Below are 16,340 nucleotides of genomic sequence, written 5' to 3'. Positions count from 1 at the left end.
TTTCCACATCAGCAGCCCCAACACCTTCCCTCCTAGCCCAGGATACGCTTGAGATGCTCAATAGAGCATCTGAATTGAGGAAAAACATGTTTTCTTTAGTTTAATCCTAAAAGGAAAAAAAAAAAAAAAAGCTCGTCCATTTTAGCTGAGGTTCTCTCAAAATTGCAACTGGAGGCAGACACTCAGCATGGAAACTTCAGTCTGAACAGCTGAAGACTGGCAAAGCCTCATTTGCAATTGAAAACAGTGGAAAGTGTCTGGCAGACTAAATGCCGGACAGTCATATTACTTTATAGAATACTCCTAAGAGCAAAAAAGCCTTTTGTTTTTTTCATTTGCACAGACCCTGCCATTAAATTTTTGCCCAGGGATGATAATAGCTTGCTTTCCCTCTACTGTGACCACTAGAAAATACTTGAAAATACTCAAGGATCCACTGTATCACATCCAGCAAACGCAGGTCTGTCTTTAGACAATGTTCATCTAATATATTTCATGTCCCCAGTGCTCCTTCAAGAATCTGGTCGTGGGTCATCGGCACCACCAAAAACCTCTGCAGAGGAGAATCAAAGCACAAACAGCAGCTGTGGTTTCATGCAAAGGAAGGCAAGTATCCCATAAAGCTTTAAAGATTACCGCATTGGATAACAAATGAAAGGGGCTAAAGATGAGTGCTACTCAGTAGCTACATGCTGAGTGCCAGGCTGATGGTGGCACCTTTTGTAAACTCGAAGAAATGATGCCCAAATGTCTCTGAGGAGTAGGGAAAAGCTCTCTGGCAACAGCAGGTTTCCAGATTCATCACAGGAGGCCAACTTTTTCAGCTGGGATCTCAAGTGCACAAAACTCAAACCAGCAGCAGCTCCAGGCAGGCATGGGTCCTGCAAAGGAGCCGGCCCCAACAGTGAGCAGGGGGTGTTCAGAAACAGCAGGCGCAGACAGAGCTCCGCAAAACCTGCCACTTCATTGACGTGGGGAAAACAAACCTCAGTGGGAAACCCCAGATGTTTTTATAACAAAAAGAAGTCACTGCCAGTCCTTCCTATGGCTGGCTGTGGAAGTACTTAGTGATCACAAGTGCCTGACGGTCCAGCCGATCCCTGCCTCATGTTGCAGACGTAACCCTGCAGGGGCCTGACCCTGCACCAGGTTCCTCCTTGTTCTGGCACTCCCTGCTCTCACGCCTTCATTTCTGCCTTGCATATTTTGCCTGTGTAAGCAATAAGCAACCAGGAACAACGATTGTCTTACATGGTTTGTACCATGAATGCTCTTTGTGAGGATCAAGGCACCCCACATACAACAGCGAACATGAAATTTGGGCACGGATCTGCTGGAGGGTAGGAAGGCCCTGCAGAGGGACCTGGACAGGATGGGTCGATGGGCAGAGGCCAGTGGGATGAGGTTCAACAGGGCCAAGCGCTGGGTCCTGCACTTTGGCCACAACAACCCCATGCAGCAGTGTGACAGGCTTGGGGGAGAGTGGCTGGAAAGCTGTGCAGAGCAAAAAGGATCTGGGGGTGCTGGTTGATGCTCGCCTGCCCAGGTGGCCAAGAAGGCCAACAGCATCCTGGCTTGTATCAGGAATAGTGCAGCCAGCAGGACCAGGGAGGTGATCGTTCCCCTGTACTCAGCTCTGGTGAGGCCGCACCTCGAGTACTGTGTTCAGTTTTGGGCCCCTCACTACAAGGACATCGAGGCCCTGGAGTGTGTCTAGAGAAGGGCCTGGAACACAAGTCCTGTGAGGAGTGGCTGAGGGCACTGGGGTTGTTTAGTCTGGGGAAGAGGAGGCTCGGGGAAGACCTCATTGCTCTATGCAACTCCCTGAAAGGAAGGTGTGGGGAGCTGGGGGTCGGCTTCTTCTCACAGGTAACTAGTGATAGGACTAGAGGGAATGGCCTCAAGTTGTGCCAGGGGAGGTTCAGGTTGGAAATGAGGAGACATTTCTTCTCAGAAAGAGTGGTCAGGCATTGGAACGGGTTGCCCAGGGAGGTGGTGCAGTCACCGTCCCTGGGGGTGTTTAAGGAAAGGTTGGACGTGGTGCTCAGGGACATGGTTTAGTGGGTGATATTGATGGTAGGGTGGTGGTTGGACCAGATGATGTTGAAGGTCTTTGTCAACCTTAATGGTTCTGTGATTCTAATGCACGGGATCTGCATTCAACCTGAGTGATGACCTCAGAATCAGGACACAGAATGAACCTCCAAAAACAGGCATTTTCAGGGAGAATAGGAATTGATTGCCTTACACCATTGCCAATGGTATCCTTACGAGTCTGCTATCATTTGGAAAGGCATCACTGCCACTGGTGGTGTCAGCAGAGAGCATAGAGTAAAACCTCATAGCCTGAAGCTCAGCTAAACATATCGACCACATTAATTTCAAAAGCAGAGTTTACCCTGAAGGACAGCACGCAGTTCGCACCTGGGAAGATGCATAAATTGGGTAGCGAGCCAGAAACCTCTGCTGCTGCTGCTCACCCAGGCATCACGGCGATGCTGCACCCCGCTGCTGCGGCCGTCCCGGTGCGTCGTGTGGCACGGGCTGGCAGCAAAGCTGCTGCAGCCCCACAGGCTGGCACATGGGCACCCCCACAGACCCCGGAGCATGCCCGGGCGCCTGCAACAGCCAGCAGCCAACATCTACCGGCCACCGTGGCCAGGCTCTGACACACAAGGCGATGCCTCCCCTGTTCAGTGTCCAGCTACCTGGCAGACACCGCGGGGCTGCTCTGGAGGTGAGCAGGGACCACATTAACACCCAACAGCATCCACGACAGCCTCCATGGCACCTGCGTCCTCCCTGGGAAACACGATGCTCAGGGCAAGACAGAAGAACAGGATTAGGATTAAGACAATCGCAAACATCGGAAGGTTCAGAGAGTTGTTTCTAACAATTGGTTTTGGATTGGTAAATGTATTCTGAAAATAAGTTGGACTAGCTTGTTTCTTATTTCTCTTGTGTCTTGGAAGAACTGAACCATACAAAAGTAACCTATGGATTTTTAAAACTTAAATGTGTTTTAAGTTTTTAACCAACTAATGAGAAAAAAAAACTAGAGGCAGCCTTGCATTTGCTTTCTAATTCCTGATATCAGACATTTACCTAGTTAAAAAAAATGGTGCAATAACGGAATAGTAGGATTGGCAGCACTACACTGGCCTACTCTGTAAGCTTAAGGCTTACTGCTATCTGAAATAGAGAGCAACTGATAGTGCCTAATGTTGTAACTAATATCTCAGGAGCATTGTTTCAACTAATGCTCAGGATTTCAAAAATTAAAATTAAGTTAAATACCTGGAGAAATTAATTCATCAATATCTTAGGTTAGGCATATCAAGTTAAGCACTAGCATAGAATCATCACCATGGTTTTCTACTGTGTAAAACTAATCAAAAAGTACACAATAAATCTTTAGAAAACCCAAACATGCTAATCCTTTCTTCACACAAGTCTCAGCCATTTCAACAAGCTTTAATCTTGCTTTTATGTAAGAGTCAGTCTCGTGTTTCATCACTGTCCTTCAAGTGCAAAAGCAACTAAAATGCTTGCATGCATGTTCAAAAGCTTGAAGCTACTTTTTATTGTTCATTAAGTGAGGAGAGAACAGCATGTTTATTATATGCAAGGGAAAAAGCTGGAAAAAGAAATGCTGCTGTACTTTACAAGCAGCCATGACCACATTGCTTATGAATATCATCGTTCTCAATCCAGACACTGGCTTTTCAGCTGTTACTGCCTAAAGGCATCAACAACAAAGCTGCTTTAATCATCTGAAAGACTATCTTGTAGTTTTCTTTTTCTCCTCTCAATATCTGTAAAATTTCTATCAAATGCAAAGACTGTCTTATAATTTCTGGCCAAGCTGCGCTAATTAAAGATCCTCAAATCTTCAAGATTTTGGAGAACATCAAGCACAAAAGAGCAGCAGACACCACGCTTATAGTGCGACTTTCAGTTACAGTTTTAGGGCCAATGTGAGCACTTTTCTCACCTTCCCTATTAAGAAGCTCTTTCCATTAGTGCCCAGTGCTTAATTCAACATCACACACAGCTTCTACACAGAGAGCAGAAATGTATGTGCCTTCTTCTCCACACTGAGCTTTACCTTCACCTACAGTACCACAAAGAGACTTTATTTCCCAGCAAGAAGCCACCCTCCAGTTTGTGAAGCCAGCTTCCGCAGCAAGTGTTACATAGCACAGGGTTCATTCTTCTGTGAGCAACATGGATTGCTTTGGTGGAAGAGAACTTGGGCCAACCAGGCCAGCCAGGGCTGGCACCAAAGCCGTCTCTCCACCTGCCATGGCAGAAGCGGGATCCACGCCATGAAAATGGATACCTGACATTTCTGGCTTTGTGAAAACCTCTGGCCACCTGCAGAAGGGGAACGGGGTGTGAGCACAGACAACCTTTTTATTGACAAATTGAAGAAAAAAATTTTAGCTCCCGCTTTGATGAGGGAAATTCTCATTTGTACCATGCTGGTTGCAAAACAACCTGACTGCAGACTTCCAAAACTGCTAGCAGTACTTTTCAAAGAAGTTAGTAAATGGGACTATGCGAGCAATGGAAACTGAATAGAAAAGGTGTCTCCTGCCTTATTCTCCCAAAGCTGAAATCAGGAAGTTACCCAGTTCAGTAAATTCTTTTCAAGTTGGGTGGCAAATACCTCTCCCATCATTCATGCCCCTTGACTGCCTTTGCTTGCATTCAGTCAAAAGCTAAGATAAAGTGTCCATCCCCAAGAATTAAAGGGTGTAAGAACCAAAGAGAAGCCAGCTCTCCTTTCCAATACAGGCAGGCTCCAGTTTTTAAAACTATGGGATGACAATCTGCCACTGGCTCCAGCGGCAATACCCTCTCTGAGGACTAAAACTTCTCAGAAATCAAGTAAAGGCAAAAGGATTTTTCTTCAAAATCTCATTTCTTAAGATCTGCAAGAAGTTGGTAGGCTTAGCAAGGTGAACATAATGAAGAATAGAAACTCATATTCATATTGCAATTTGAATTTCCTACCCATTTCCCTTCCTTTTCCTCATTCCGCGTGACTATTTACACCTACTGTGCATGCTCTTACAGTTATGCTAACCTGCAGAAAACGAGAGAGAGGATTTCCAAAAAACAGCGAAACATAACTTGTAACAGGCTGAGAAAAAAGGCAGTAAATACAGCTAGATTTTCTCAAAATTCTGTTGTACTTGCAGCCGTCCACCAAATTAAAACCAGAAGGACTACGCGACAGTTTAAAGCAGAAAATCAAATATACAGGCTGAGTGCCTGTCCAAAAAAGGCCAACTTTTCCACAATTAATTCCAAGTTATTCTCCCATCCTCCAGCACCCCTGCCTATGACTATGTGCACACCGGCTGGCTGCTGGCAAGGATTTGCTTCCAGAGCTGTGTCAGGCCCTTGGGTTATCTCTCTCCGAGTCGGCAGGACTTTTCTCCGTAACGCTGATGGTATTTGTACACATGGCTTCCTCTAAAGCAGCCAATTTCCTTATCTTGCTTTCTAAGTGAAGGGTACACCAGGCTCCTCTTCAGCCTCTAAAACTCGACAGAACAGGAGGAGTCCATCCACATTTTCTAGCTACGCTGCATCTTGCAGGAACACACCAAAAGTGTTTTATCCTTGGGCAAAAAAATTCCCATCTTAATTAGTACCACGCTGAAACTCATAGGCAAAGCAAATGACCAGAAAGAAATCTGTTGCAGACATTAACTAATAGCTCTCACTGTCAGATGAAAAGATGAATGGTTGGAAGGTCTGCAAGGAAAAAAGTCCTGAACAATGAGGAAACCCTCAGGAGTCGCAGCACCATCACTGAGGCCCTTGGCCAGAGCTGCCCCATCTGCCTGGACGAGAAAAGAAACGACGGAAAAGAAGGAAAGGAAGGAAGAAAAACTGCTTTTAAACACACAAACAAATCAAAAGCGGCTGACTACAAAGCCTTGTCCTCCAGACAGCTTTACTTTTACAGCAATGGATAGATCAGATATGGTCAAGCATAAAAAAAACAACCTTTGGAGAAGCTCAATTTTCGTATGCTATGCTTTTTTGAGGATGTACCTGCTGACGCTGAGTCCGTGAAATCTCTCTGCCTCTCCAAATTTAAAAAGTTTGGTCACAACAGACTACATGTGACAGAGCAGAGCTGGGCCCACCACTGCCCCACTAAGATTACAGAGATGGAAAACCACGAAGCCCCCAGCGCTGTCCCTCCTCCTCCCCGCTGTGCGACTGTCCCCCTCGGCTGTGCCTCGTCTAACAGCAGAGACCCAAACCAAAACATTTCTACCAGCTCCCTTTGAAATCTCCAGCACGGTCTCTCAAGGCATACTGAGAGCTGTTTCTCCTGGCACTTTCATCTTTTTCCTCAGTTGCATAATTGCACCCTGAGTCCATAACTCCCCGCTACCAGCCCGTACTGCTCCCTGTTGGGCGTAACACTCATTAAACATCATTAGACAAATCACGCAACAAACACCTCCCATCACAGGTTTAGCCCATGCCTCATCAAACTGGGAGAATGAATTTTTTTAATAAAATCCTTTCACATGACCAACTGCCAGTCTGTGAATTATTACTGTCATTTTTTAATCTCTATTTCACTTGCATCTTTCCATCCTGAATAATTCTAATGTAGTCCCACCAAAATCCTACAAAGAATCTATTTTAATTTCAGAGAGACAAAAATCAGACATTTTACTGCTTATAACATGCGTACATTAAAATATCTTCAGGATCCTAAATAAGTGGAAAAAAAATACCATAGGTATGGTTAGAAAAGCAGGCTGCACAGAACAGAGGACATCTTTGAAGCAGCTGAGGTTTCGGCACGGGTTACCCTGCAGCGTGTGTGGCCTGCCTGCCTGCCCCCTTGCTGGCACTACAGAGCACCCCACTCTCCCCAAAATCCCCTCTACCTCATACCCAGCAGCAAACCCCGTAAGCCCCCTGTTCAAACACGGGCAGCGCTCTGTGACTCGCAGTTGGGCTGGTTCAATGCCACCACTTCTTCCTTAGGAAGAGAGAAGCTGGAGCAGGCTTAAGGGGAAGTCGCAGCCTCTGCAGGCAGTAAGCACAACTCAGCGTCGGATGCTCCCATCATGTTCTCCGGACTCACGTCTCCAACTGGTCTGATGAGGCTGGTGTTTCCCCGAGCCTGACGTCTCACAGCCTCCCTCACCAGAGCTGTCCTTGCCACGGACCAGCCGTTTTACTGACAAAGAGCAGGCATCTCCCTTCCCTTTTTATTAAAGACCCCCCAGCATCATATTTGGAGTGGAAAAATAAAACAAAAACCCAAACTCCCAGCCCCCCGGTGAAACCCACCTAACCTTTAAAAAGCTAAAAATGTGTTGTTTTTTCTTCTCAACCTACAGCACCAGCAACTTGGTGAGCTTCCTCCCTGATGGAGGACAGCTCACTGCGGCGCCAGCTCCTGCCATCCATCAGCCCAGAACACGGCGGGATGATAAGCGGGGTCTGCATCACACCGACACCAGCCCTGACATGAGCGGTAGGCTTGGCGAGCTGCGCTCTCGAGACACGTTTCGATTTAAGATGCTCTTCCTGATTGCTTTTCCTTCTGGAAGTAATAATTTATGGGCTGCCTCTGCACAAAGCGCCTCATTATTTTTCAAAGCAAGAGCTGTGAGCGGGGCACTCTCACTTCCAGCAAGGACGGCAGGCTTGAGCCAACACTTTAAGTGTGGTTTTCATGATGATTTTGCTTTATCATTTGGCTCTGCAGAGATGTGCTAGGCAAGCTGCAGCTGTGTGCGACGTGCTCTCGGCACAGCAGTGGCACCCTTGCCGTGAGATATTCACATCCAGCCCAGCCTCACACCCAACTTTTAGACAAGAGCTCCCCAGCCTCTGACACAAGTTCTCCATTCTAAGTGTGGCGATGCCCAGGCCAAGGATCAGCATGATTTCCTCTTGTACAACTGTGAAAAGCTAATAAGCTCCCTGAATCTTTTTTTTTTTCCTTTTTTCTTTCTTTTTTTTTTTTTCAGTAATTCCACTTCAGGCTTTTCAGGCACTCCCAACTGCCTTCATTCAGACACAGAGCAGAAAACTTGAAACACTCCAGCGTCTAAGTGCTGTTTTGGCTGCAACATGGGAGTGAGTGCCAATGAAAACGGAGTCCACGGAGATTACTCCCTCGTGGCTCGGCTCAGATGAACCCGAGACAACCCTCAACGGGGCAGGAAAAAATGACAGTACTGAGTGGACACCGCAGCAAAATCTCTGCGTGTGAGGCCCGCAGCTTTGCCAATTGTTTTTTGGGTCAGAGCCATCTAACATTTGGAAGTCCTCCCTGCTCTGGGAATCTCTTGAAAGATCTGCTGTGATATCAAGAGAAGTGGCCACGGCTGGGATCCCCATGCCGCACGCACCGCACTGGAACAGGGCTGCCCCAGTGCGTGCAAAGTTTTTACTTTGCTTGCAACTCTCCAGCCTTAAAATGCTTTTTTTTTTTCAGTGTCCTACCTGCTGCTGCGGTGGTGAGGAGCGTAGGTAGCCAGGTGGGAGCAAAATGCATTTTATTTCGTCTTTCAGTTGCTGGTGCTCAAGTAACGCGCACACACCCCCAAACGGAGCGCTGTGCTCTTTCCTTTCGTAGTTTAACAGCAACACGCACACATTTAAAGCAAGCCTGGTTTTCACTTTGTCTCTCCGAAACCCTCGGTGGGACAAAACACTGTTCTGACAGTCTCAGTTGCCCACCCAAATGCCACCCTCGCCGTTCTTCCACCGCCTTCAGTGGGCTTTGCAAAAGAAAAGGACCAGTCCCACCGACCCCGGCCAGACCTCACCCCGACCCCGGCCAAACCTCAGCCCCAGCCCCGGCCCCGGCCGCGGCCCCGCGGGGAGCTCCGCGCACCGCTCCCCCGGCCCCGCGCTGCCGTCGGGGGCCGGCCGCCGGGGGTTTAAAGCCTCCGGGGCCCTACCTCGGATGTAGGCGCACTTGCTGTCGTCCAGCGGGCTGGAGGCAGAGCCGCCCATGCTGGCGGCGGAGCGCTGAGCGGCTGGGGGCTGCCGGGCAGCGCGGCCTCGGAGCTCCGCCGCCGCCCGCCCCGCGCCGCGCCCGCAGGCGCCGCCTCCGCCCGCCGCCGGCAGCGGGAGGCCGGGCCCCGGCGGCCGGAGCCGCCCCCAGCCCCCCTCGGGGCCGCCTGGGAGCGCTGCCTGCCCGCGGGGGGGGCCGGCAGCACCGGGGGGCGGGCGAGCCTCGAGCGGGGCGGTGGGTTTGGGGGGGCGCTGGAGCGGGGTCTGAGCAGGCGACGGAGCTGGTGGAGGGCCTGGGGAGCAAGTCCTGTGAGGAGCCGTTATGTAGCAGTTACTCAGGAGAAGAGGAGGCTCAGGGGAGGCCTCGTCGCTCACCGCAACTACCCCAAAGGAGGCTGTAGCGTGGAGGGGATCGGTCTCTTCTCGAAAGCGCTAAGTGCTAAGACAAGAGGAAGTGGCCTCAAGTTGTGCCAGGGGAGGTTCGGGTGGGATGCTAGGAAAAATTTCTTCGCTGAGAGGGTGGTGAGGCATTGGCACAGGCTGCCCAGGGAAGCGGTTGAGTCGCCATCCCTGGAGGTCTCCAAAAGACAGGCAGCTGTGGTGCACAGTGTAAGGCACTGCAGATCGGCTAGCTGGATTTCCTTGCCCCTGAACAATAATTTCAGTGCGGCTTTTTACCATATGCGACTTTCTCAGATTTGTAGTGACTGGAAGTTCTGTGTTTCACACTTAAATACTTTTAATTCTACTTGCCCACATCTGTCACCTCCTGCGAAATTTTTTTAACATAAGTTTTGCTTAAGCTGATTGTGCATTAAGTACATTCAAAAATTTACCAGTTGGTTGATCACAGGATGATTAACAACTTTCAGATCAAAGCTTACAGTTTTTAAACAAACACTGAACTCAATCGGATTTAAAATACTGAAGACAGTGTGGAAGCCTTTATGTGACATCAAGTTCAGTGTTCTGCTAAACAGTGTCTTCCTTAAAGCTGGTGGAAAGAAACTTCAGTGTAAGTTCTCACTATTCGATGTTCCCTCTAGGCACATGCGAATTGTACGGCAGTGTGACGGAGCGATTGCTTAACTCCCCCAAGGAGACTGGCTTCATCCAGAGCATCACTAAAACAGTGTTTCCCGAGTCTATAAATATCTCAGCTGAGAACTGAGCCTAATACTAAAAGAACCGCGCTTCTAGAGGTGTGATGTAAACCGGAGTCTTTCATCAATGTATTTCATTGTTACGCTCTGCTTGAAGCAGAAAGGGGGCTGCTGTGGTTTGCTCATTGTGCATCTTAGAGCTGTGTGAGTAGATGACAGAGGAAACATGCTGTGTGCTGTTGCGTGTTTTAAAGGCTTTAACTCAGAGGAGAATTTGGCCTCCAGTGGGTGTGGCATATCTTTTATCAAATGTATTTGAGAAGCCTTTCATAATGTACAGTCACATGAAAGATGCAAGCCATCTCCATGAGTGGAGAGGGAACCTACGGAAAATTCATGAGCCTTAAAGTGGATTGTTCTGTCTCGCCATTCAGCAGATGAAAATACGCCAAATCCCAAAAGCTTAATACTCAAGAACAGATGTCAGCATGCGTACAGAATGGGAAACCTCCCTGTCTAATTACAATGAAGGTAAAAACAAAATTAAAACTGAACAGTTTTTTTTAATTACATTTTACACTTTGGTAGTACCTGATCCCCAAGCATTTCACAAATGCTAGCTAATTAAAGACCATAATTTTCCTTTTAAGATAAGGAAATGCTGTGCTTTAATATCAAAGTTTGTACCTTAAACATCTTAAAAAATACCATGAGAAATGTGAGCAAGGTCTGGAACAGATATCCAGATAACAGATCCTACTTCTCTACTGTTTAATAACAAACCCATCTTTCTCTAAGATGAGAAATTGGCCCTGTTAGATTTTAATCTGATGTGGCACAACCATACAGCAACTGTCAATGATAAAGTGACAATACCAAAACAAAAATACCACCAGCAAAAACAAAGCAAGCATTTTCCCTGATTTTTTTTTTCCCTGTGAAATCCTGATCTTTGAGGGGGAAAAAATCAGCTTCACTTATCTCCTAAATAGTTACTTCTCTAAATAGCTGTTTTGTATTATATCCTAAAGGGCAACGTGGTAGAGCTCTTCCATTTTACAGAGAAAGTGAACAAGGGAACCAGGTGAAGAATACCCTGCTGGCATCTCCTCCCAAACAAAGGAGTGAAGATCCCTCTCTGGTGGCTGTTGTGACTTCACTTGTGGCAGCATGACATCAGGAGAGAGACGGTTTCTTATATTACCAGAGTCCAAGCTTCACTACGTGGTCTGGACCCATGAGGCAGCCAGTGAACATACTGGGAGCACTCATACTCAAAAAAGTGCACTGCATAGTTACTAGGTTGCCTTATTTTGTATCAGCCTCCAGCTTTATTTTGAGAGAGGAAGCAGAAGGAGGTTGTCTCTGTGCTCATTCTCTCACTTCTTTATTATCTCCCTGTAGAGGGACCTGTAATGTAACCCTGATGTGACTAAGACATAAACATGACAACAAGATCCATCGCAACACAGGTAGTTACACCATACTTTGAGTGGTTTTTAGTCACGCAGTCCTTACCATGACCACAAGGCTGTTTAACTGCAGATGGCTCATCAGAGAAACCGATAAAATCTGTGCCACATTTCTGGTTACTTCCCCTGCGTACCAACTCTTTTCTAATTGTAAGGCGTGCAAGGAACCAGTTGCTTTGACATGGTGCAAAATAGCACTTGACTGCAGCCTTTGCTTAAGAGGGAGCTGCAGGGTTCATCCTGTGTGTACTCTCCCACAACTTTTTGGTTGCCTCAAAAGCACAGTACCTTATCAGAACCATTTAAGTGAAATGCATATGACTTCCTTTGGGAGAGAGAAGTAATTATCCAAAACTACCTTGTAAGATTTCTCCAAGAGAAAGTAGCCATTTAAGAATGCTGACTTCTGTAAGCAAGATAACAATGTGCTCTTGACAAAGACAGCAGCAATAATAAAATCATCAAGGATATGTAATAATTATGTATTGCTAGAGGAAATTGTTAATCATTACTGTCTGCAAGTCTAAACCAGGCTGCATATAATAAATACTAGGAAGACGCATCAAAAAATAAAAGGAGCCCTTTTCTCAGGTCAGGCTGTTGGGTGAAATATATTCTGAATCCCTTCCATATAAGTAACAGAAAAATGTTACTCTTATAAGCTATTTTCAACGGGCTAGAAGATTTTAAAATCTAGCTGGGGAAGATACTCTAACAGAATTACAGTTGGTTGGGGATCCAAAAAATAGTATTTTGATAAAATAACCTTTAAAAAGGTAAGAGTTGGACGTGCTTTAGCTATTACTCTAATTCTGAGAGACTGGCAAGAAACGCTGAAAGCCCACAGACAGAAGAAGAACAGATTTTGATTGACTCTTAAGGGAAAGGTGTGACGTGGAGACAGCATATGAAGTGCTACTATATTCTATTTCTATTTGTTTCATAGGAATAAAAGCTCTGGAAGGGTGTGTTAACGTGTACATTATATTTATGTTGTCTGAGTAGCTGTATTATAAAAGAAGACTACGTTCATACAAGGTTCATGCTGTATGGTTGTTGTTTTTCAGTCATTCTCTTATCTTGACACGCAAAGTTTCTTGAAAGCTTTTAAACAGTATCATAGAATCATTGAGGATGTAAACTGATAAGAACAGATATTACATATGATCTTAGCCAAAAGGACGAGAAGTAGGATATTCTATGATTCTAGGGAAGAGAGAAAAATGGTGTGTACGGTCATTATTCAAGGAAAGAAAACAGACAAACCCCCCTATTTTTGTTACTTCAGAAGGTATGGATGGCAGTATGAATGACTCATCAAGGAAGAAAAGCAAGGCAAAGGTATATTTCAAACGCATAAGTTATCTCGGTAGTGAAATTATATTGTTTTTAAGGGTATGTCTGTCTTTCGGTAGTTCTGTGAAAGAACGTAGTGTAAAAAGCAATGCAGGATGAAATGTGATCAGGCCAATGAGTGCATAACATAATGCAGGAGTAGGCTTTGTTACCTTGCTTCCTTACCTCTTATTTTCTTCCCAGTTCTGTTTTCTTGCCATTCAACATGTAAAGAACATTCATTTGAATACTCACTGACTACCAGTGCTCATAAAATACCAAATTATAAATGTCATATATGTCAGTTTAGTCCACACAATTGAATCTGATTCACAATCCATGAGATTTTAAATCTTTTTTTCAGCAATGAAATGTTTTTATAATGCATTAATGGTGACATGTCAGAGTTCAGTGGTTCTCCTCCCACTATTACTAAATATATACACCTAGCTCACCTAGTGAGGCTCAACTAGACATTTGCATTGCTACAAATCTAAAATTTCCAGCCTTAGTATCCAAACAGTACACATCTTATTCCTCAGAAATATGTACTTTTAGAGGAAAGGTAGAACACTTGGGGGAAAAAAAACTCATTCTTCTTAGTCATTGAAGAGTAAAATAGGGTCATGAATGCTACATTGTAAATGATGGCTAGGACCTTTCTGCTTTTTGATACCTGAAATTCCTGAGGACTTAAGTACCTGGGCCTTAAAGACACTAGGTAAGCAGAACATAAGCATGCTGCTTAAGAATTGCTTCTCCAAAATTAGGAGAGTAGCAGCCTGCTAACTGTGTACACTCAAGAGAAGGTATGTGCTTTTCTGTATCTGTAAAGGCCCTACACTGTCTTGGTTCCCAGTTCACAAGAAATGCAAACAAAAACCTGTAAACATATTCTGAGTAGGTTATACTTTTTTATAACTGAATACACAAGTTCTTAGTATGTACGGCATTTTACTAACTTGCATACTGAGATTGCTTTTTAAAAACACATTCTAAAATTGATTTATTACAAATAAACATTCTGTTGAGTACAGCTCTAGACACTCTGGTCATGGAGAAGGAAGAGCAGTCTGGACACCGTGTGAACTTAAATAGAAAAATCCTCTGAAACCAGTAACCTCACAAAAACAAGAGACTGCACCGTACCTTAATTTTGAAATAATTTATCCTCCAGCCCTGTGGTGAACAGCTCCCCTGTTCTTCTCTCCTTCTCTCTCTCTTTTTACTGTAGGAGCTGTTGGCCCTTTCTCCTGCCATGTCAAGAACTTAATGAGAGCTCTATTTTAATCTTGTTCTTTTGATACCAGCCTTACAACTCTTTGAAGCTGGAGTCTGCCTTTGGAAGGCTGGAGAGGCAATGCTGTATCTAGAAGAACAGGAAAAGTAAAGAGCTTCAGTAAACCAAATACAAATGGGAATCAGTAAGGAGGAAACTCAGTTTGTTAGGATAATATGACAATGGAGTAAGGGTATCTGGGAAAGGAATGAAGTCTCTGAACAGGGCTGTGAAATTCAGAATTCTTAACATGTGATTCTCGATCATCTTTCCTATAAATTAAAGAATGCTAGAGCTGAGAATTGCCTCTGGCTGCTGTCTAGAAATGTCTCCATTTGCCTGTCCTAGTGGCCAAGTAATTTATGTTTTTTTTTTTTGTTTGTTTGTTTTTTGTTTTTTTTTTTTTTTGTATATATGCACAAATTAAAATAAATTATATGTTGAAATGTTCTTGTTTACTAAACACACAAATCATATCTGGTAAATTCAAACACCATTTCCTCCTCTTCTTAGTCACTAGGTTATGAAATCTGTTAAATGACAATGCTAGAGGTGATCCTTCCTGCTCAGCTGCCAATAGAGGCTATATTTTAATTTGTTACGACATTCTTGTCAAAACAGCTAACATAGAGTCCTTTGCAAATTCATTGTTGAGGCAAGCTTCCTCGTTGTCAGACAAACTGCATGGATTTGTTCCCTCACCTTGAAACAGGGTTGCCATATAGAAACCAGTACATAAAACCACAGCTAACTGCACTTTCCACAGCTGTAGAAGGGCAAACTAGAAGGCACAGCTTAATCTGTAGATCTCAGTGGAAAGTTCACAATAAAATCTGTCTGTTGTAGATCCAGTGGATTCTTTACTTCCTCAAAACGGCACCCACATCTGCCTGGGAAGACAAAAAGAAAAACTATGTAAGTGGTGAAAATGCATTTACAGGGTGGTATTTGCAGGAGGCTTTCAGCACAGGCAACGGGAAGGCTCAAGTACGGTGCTGTTTGGTAGATGGAGACAGGTTGAGTGACTTCCACTGCTGCCTGGCTTTGTAAAGAGGAGGAAAACTTCTCATTCTGTTGCTGTTATGTAGGTGGCTCTACCCTGTTCAGGATGTTTGGAAATTAAAAGCCAGTATGAAATCTTATATCTAAGTTACTCCATGTCCTGTCTGGCAGAGAGCATGATCAAACCGTACACCTCAACTGGTCCTACAGGAGTTAAAGAGCAAAACCAAATACTTCTTGTTTGAATAAAAGATGTGCCACTGTATGCATCAGACAAAAGAGGCATTCCACTGTCTTTAAACAGACTTTATTGAGGCAAGACATCAAAAATTACAAATTAGACCTGTCATTTTTCATCTTAATTAGGTAAATCATAGCATGATTCTACTTGGAGCAGAAATTGTTTCCATTTGATTAACAAAGATGTGACCAAAACTTTCTTCCCAAGTGAGCTGATGTTCGCATATTATTAACTATCCTTCAAAAATACAGCAGGTATGTGCTGCAGAAGCTGAATGATCCTGCAGATAGGATTAAAGAAGGAGAGCACTAAGTCCCCATGACATCTGGGTTTGCTTCTTCTGGGCACAGATGGTTTCGGTTGCCTTTCCTCCTCCCCTTTCCTCCCCCCTCACCAATATATTCATTGAGACTAAGCACGGGGTTTAAATGTACTCTTCCTGTTCCAAGTCTCCATTTTCCATGGAGAAGCTTCTTATTGGGAGCCTATCCAAGACAGCATACATAGTGATTGAAATGGGATTTGCTAAACCATCTTGCACACTGAATGTGTTGCAAGAGTTCAAAAGCATTGCTGATACGCAAAGAAGAGCTGAATAGTTTGGCTTCTTTTTTTTTTTTCCCTATCTCTTGGAAGTTATTGTCTTGTCTGTTTAATTTACTCTGTAGATAAGTTATGAAAACCTTAGCACTCCTAGGTTTCTAACTGTAGTAAATGGATTCCAAAATGTTTACAGGTTCTTCTGCTCATGAAGGTTAGATTCTCAGAGCACTTCCTTCCTCATAAATCCATCCATACAAGCTTAGCTTCTGACATGGGAAAGCCATGCAGTGATAAGCCTTCACAACAAAGGGCACAATGTACTAATCATGTCAGTGGGTGAGGTGCCT

General features: G+C 44.9%; 1 protein-coding gene and 1 long non-coding RNA gene across 3 annotated transcripts in view; both read right to left on the bottom strand.

Annotated features, from left to right (window-relative positions):
• NIBAN1 (niban apoptosis regulator 1) overlaps positions 1–9,118 on the bottom strand; it is a 67,070-nt gene extending 57,952 nt beyond the window's left edge. The window contains exon 1 of the mRNA XM_040566461.1: positions 8,964–9,118. Within this exon, the coding sequence (XP_040422395.1) occupies positions 8,964–9,018 (55 nt within the window). The 5' untranslated portion in view covers positions 9,019–9,118. The remainder of the gene's footprint in view (positions 1–8,963) is intronic.
• Positions 9,119–12,926: 3,808 nt separating this feature from the next.
• LOC121074399 overlaps positions 12,927–16,340 on the bottom strand; it is a 19,889-nt gene continuing 16,475 nt past the window's right edge. The window contains exons 4-5 of one of the 2 annotated variants that reach the window (XR_005822303.1): positions 14,910–15,097; positions 12,927–14,297 (exon numbers count right to left, since the gene is read on the bottom strand). This is a non-coding gene — a long non-coding RNA (uncharacterized LOC121074399). Of the gene's footprint in view, positions 15,098–16,340 lie in introns of both variants that reach the window. The other variant, XR_005822304.1, reaches the window with a different exon arrangement.

This window comes from Cygnus olor, chromosome 8 (assembly GCF_009769625.2).
Source record: "Cygnus olor isolate bCygOlo1 chromosome 8, bCygOlo1.pri.v2, whole genome shotgun sequence".
NCBI classification, from domain to species: Eukaryota; Metazoa; Chordata; class Aves; order Anseriformes; family Anatidae; genus Cygnus; species Cygnus olor.
Note: the sequence above shows the minus strand (reverse complement) of the source record. Positions and strands in the feature narration are given on the sequence as shown.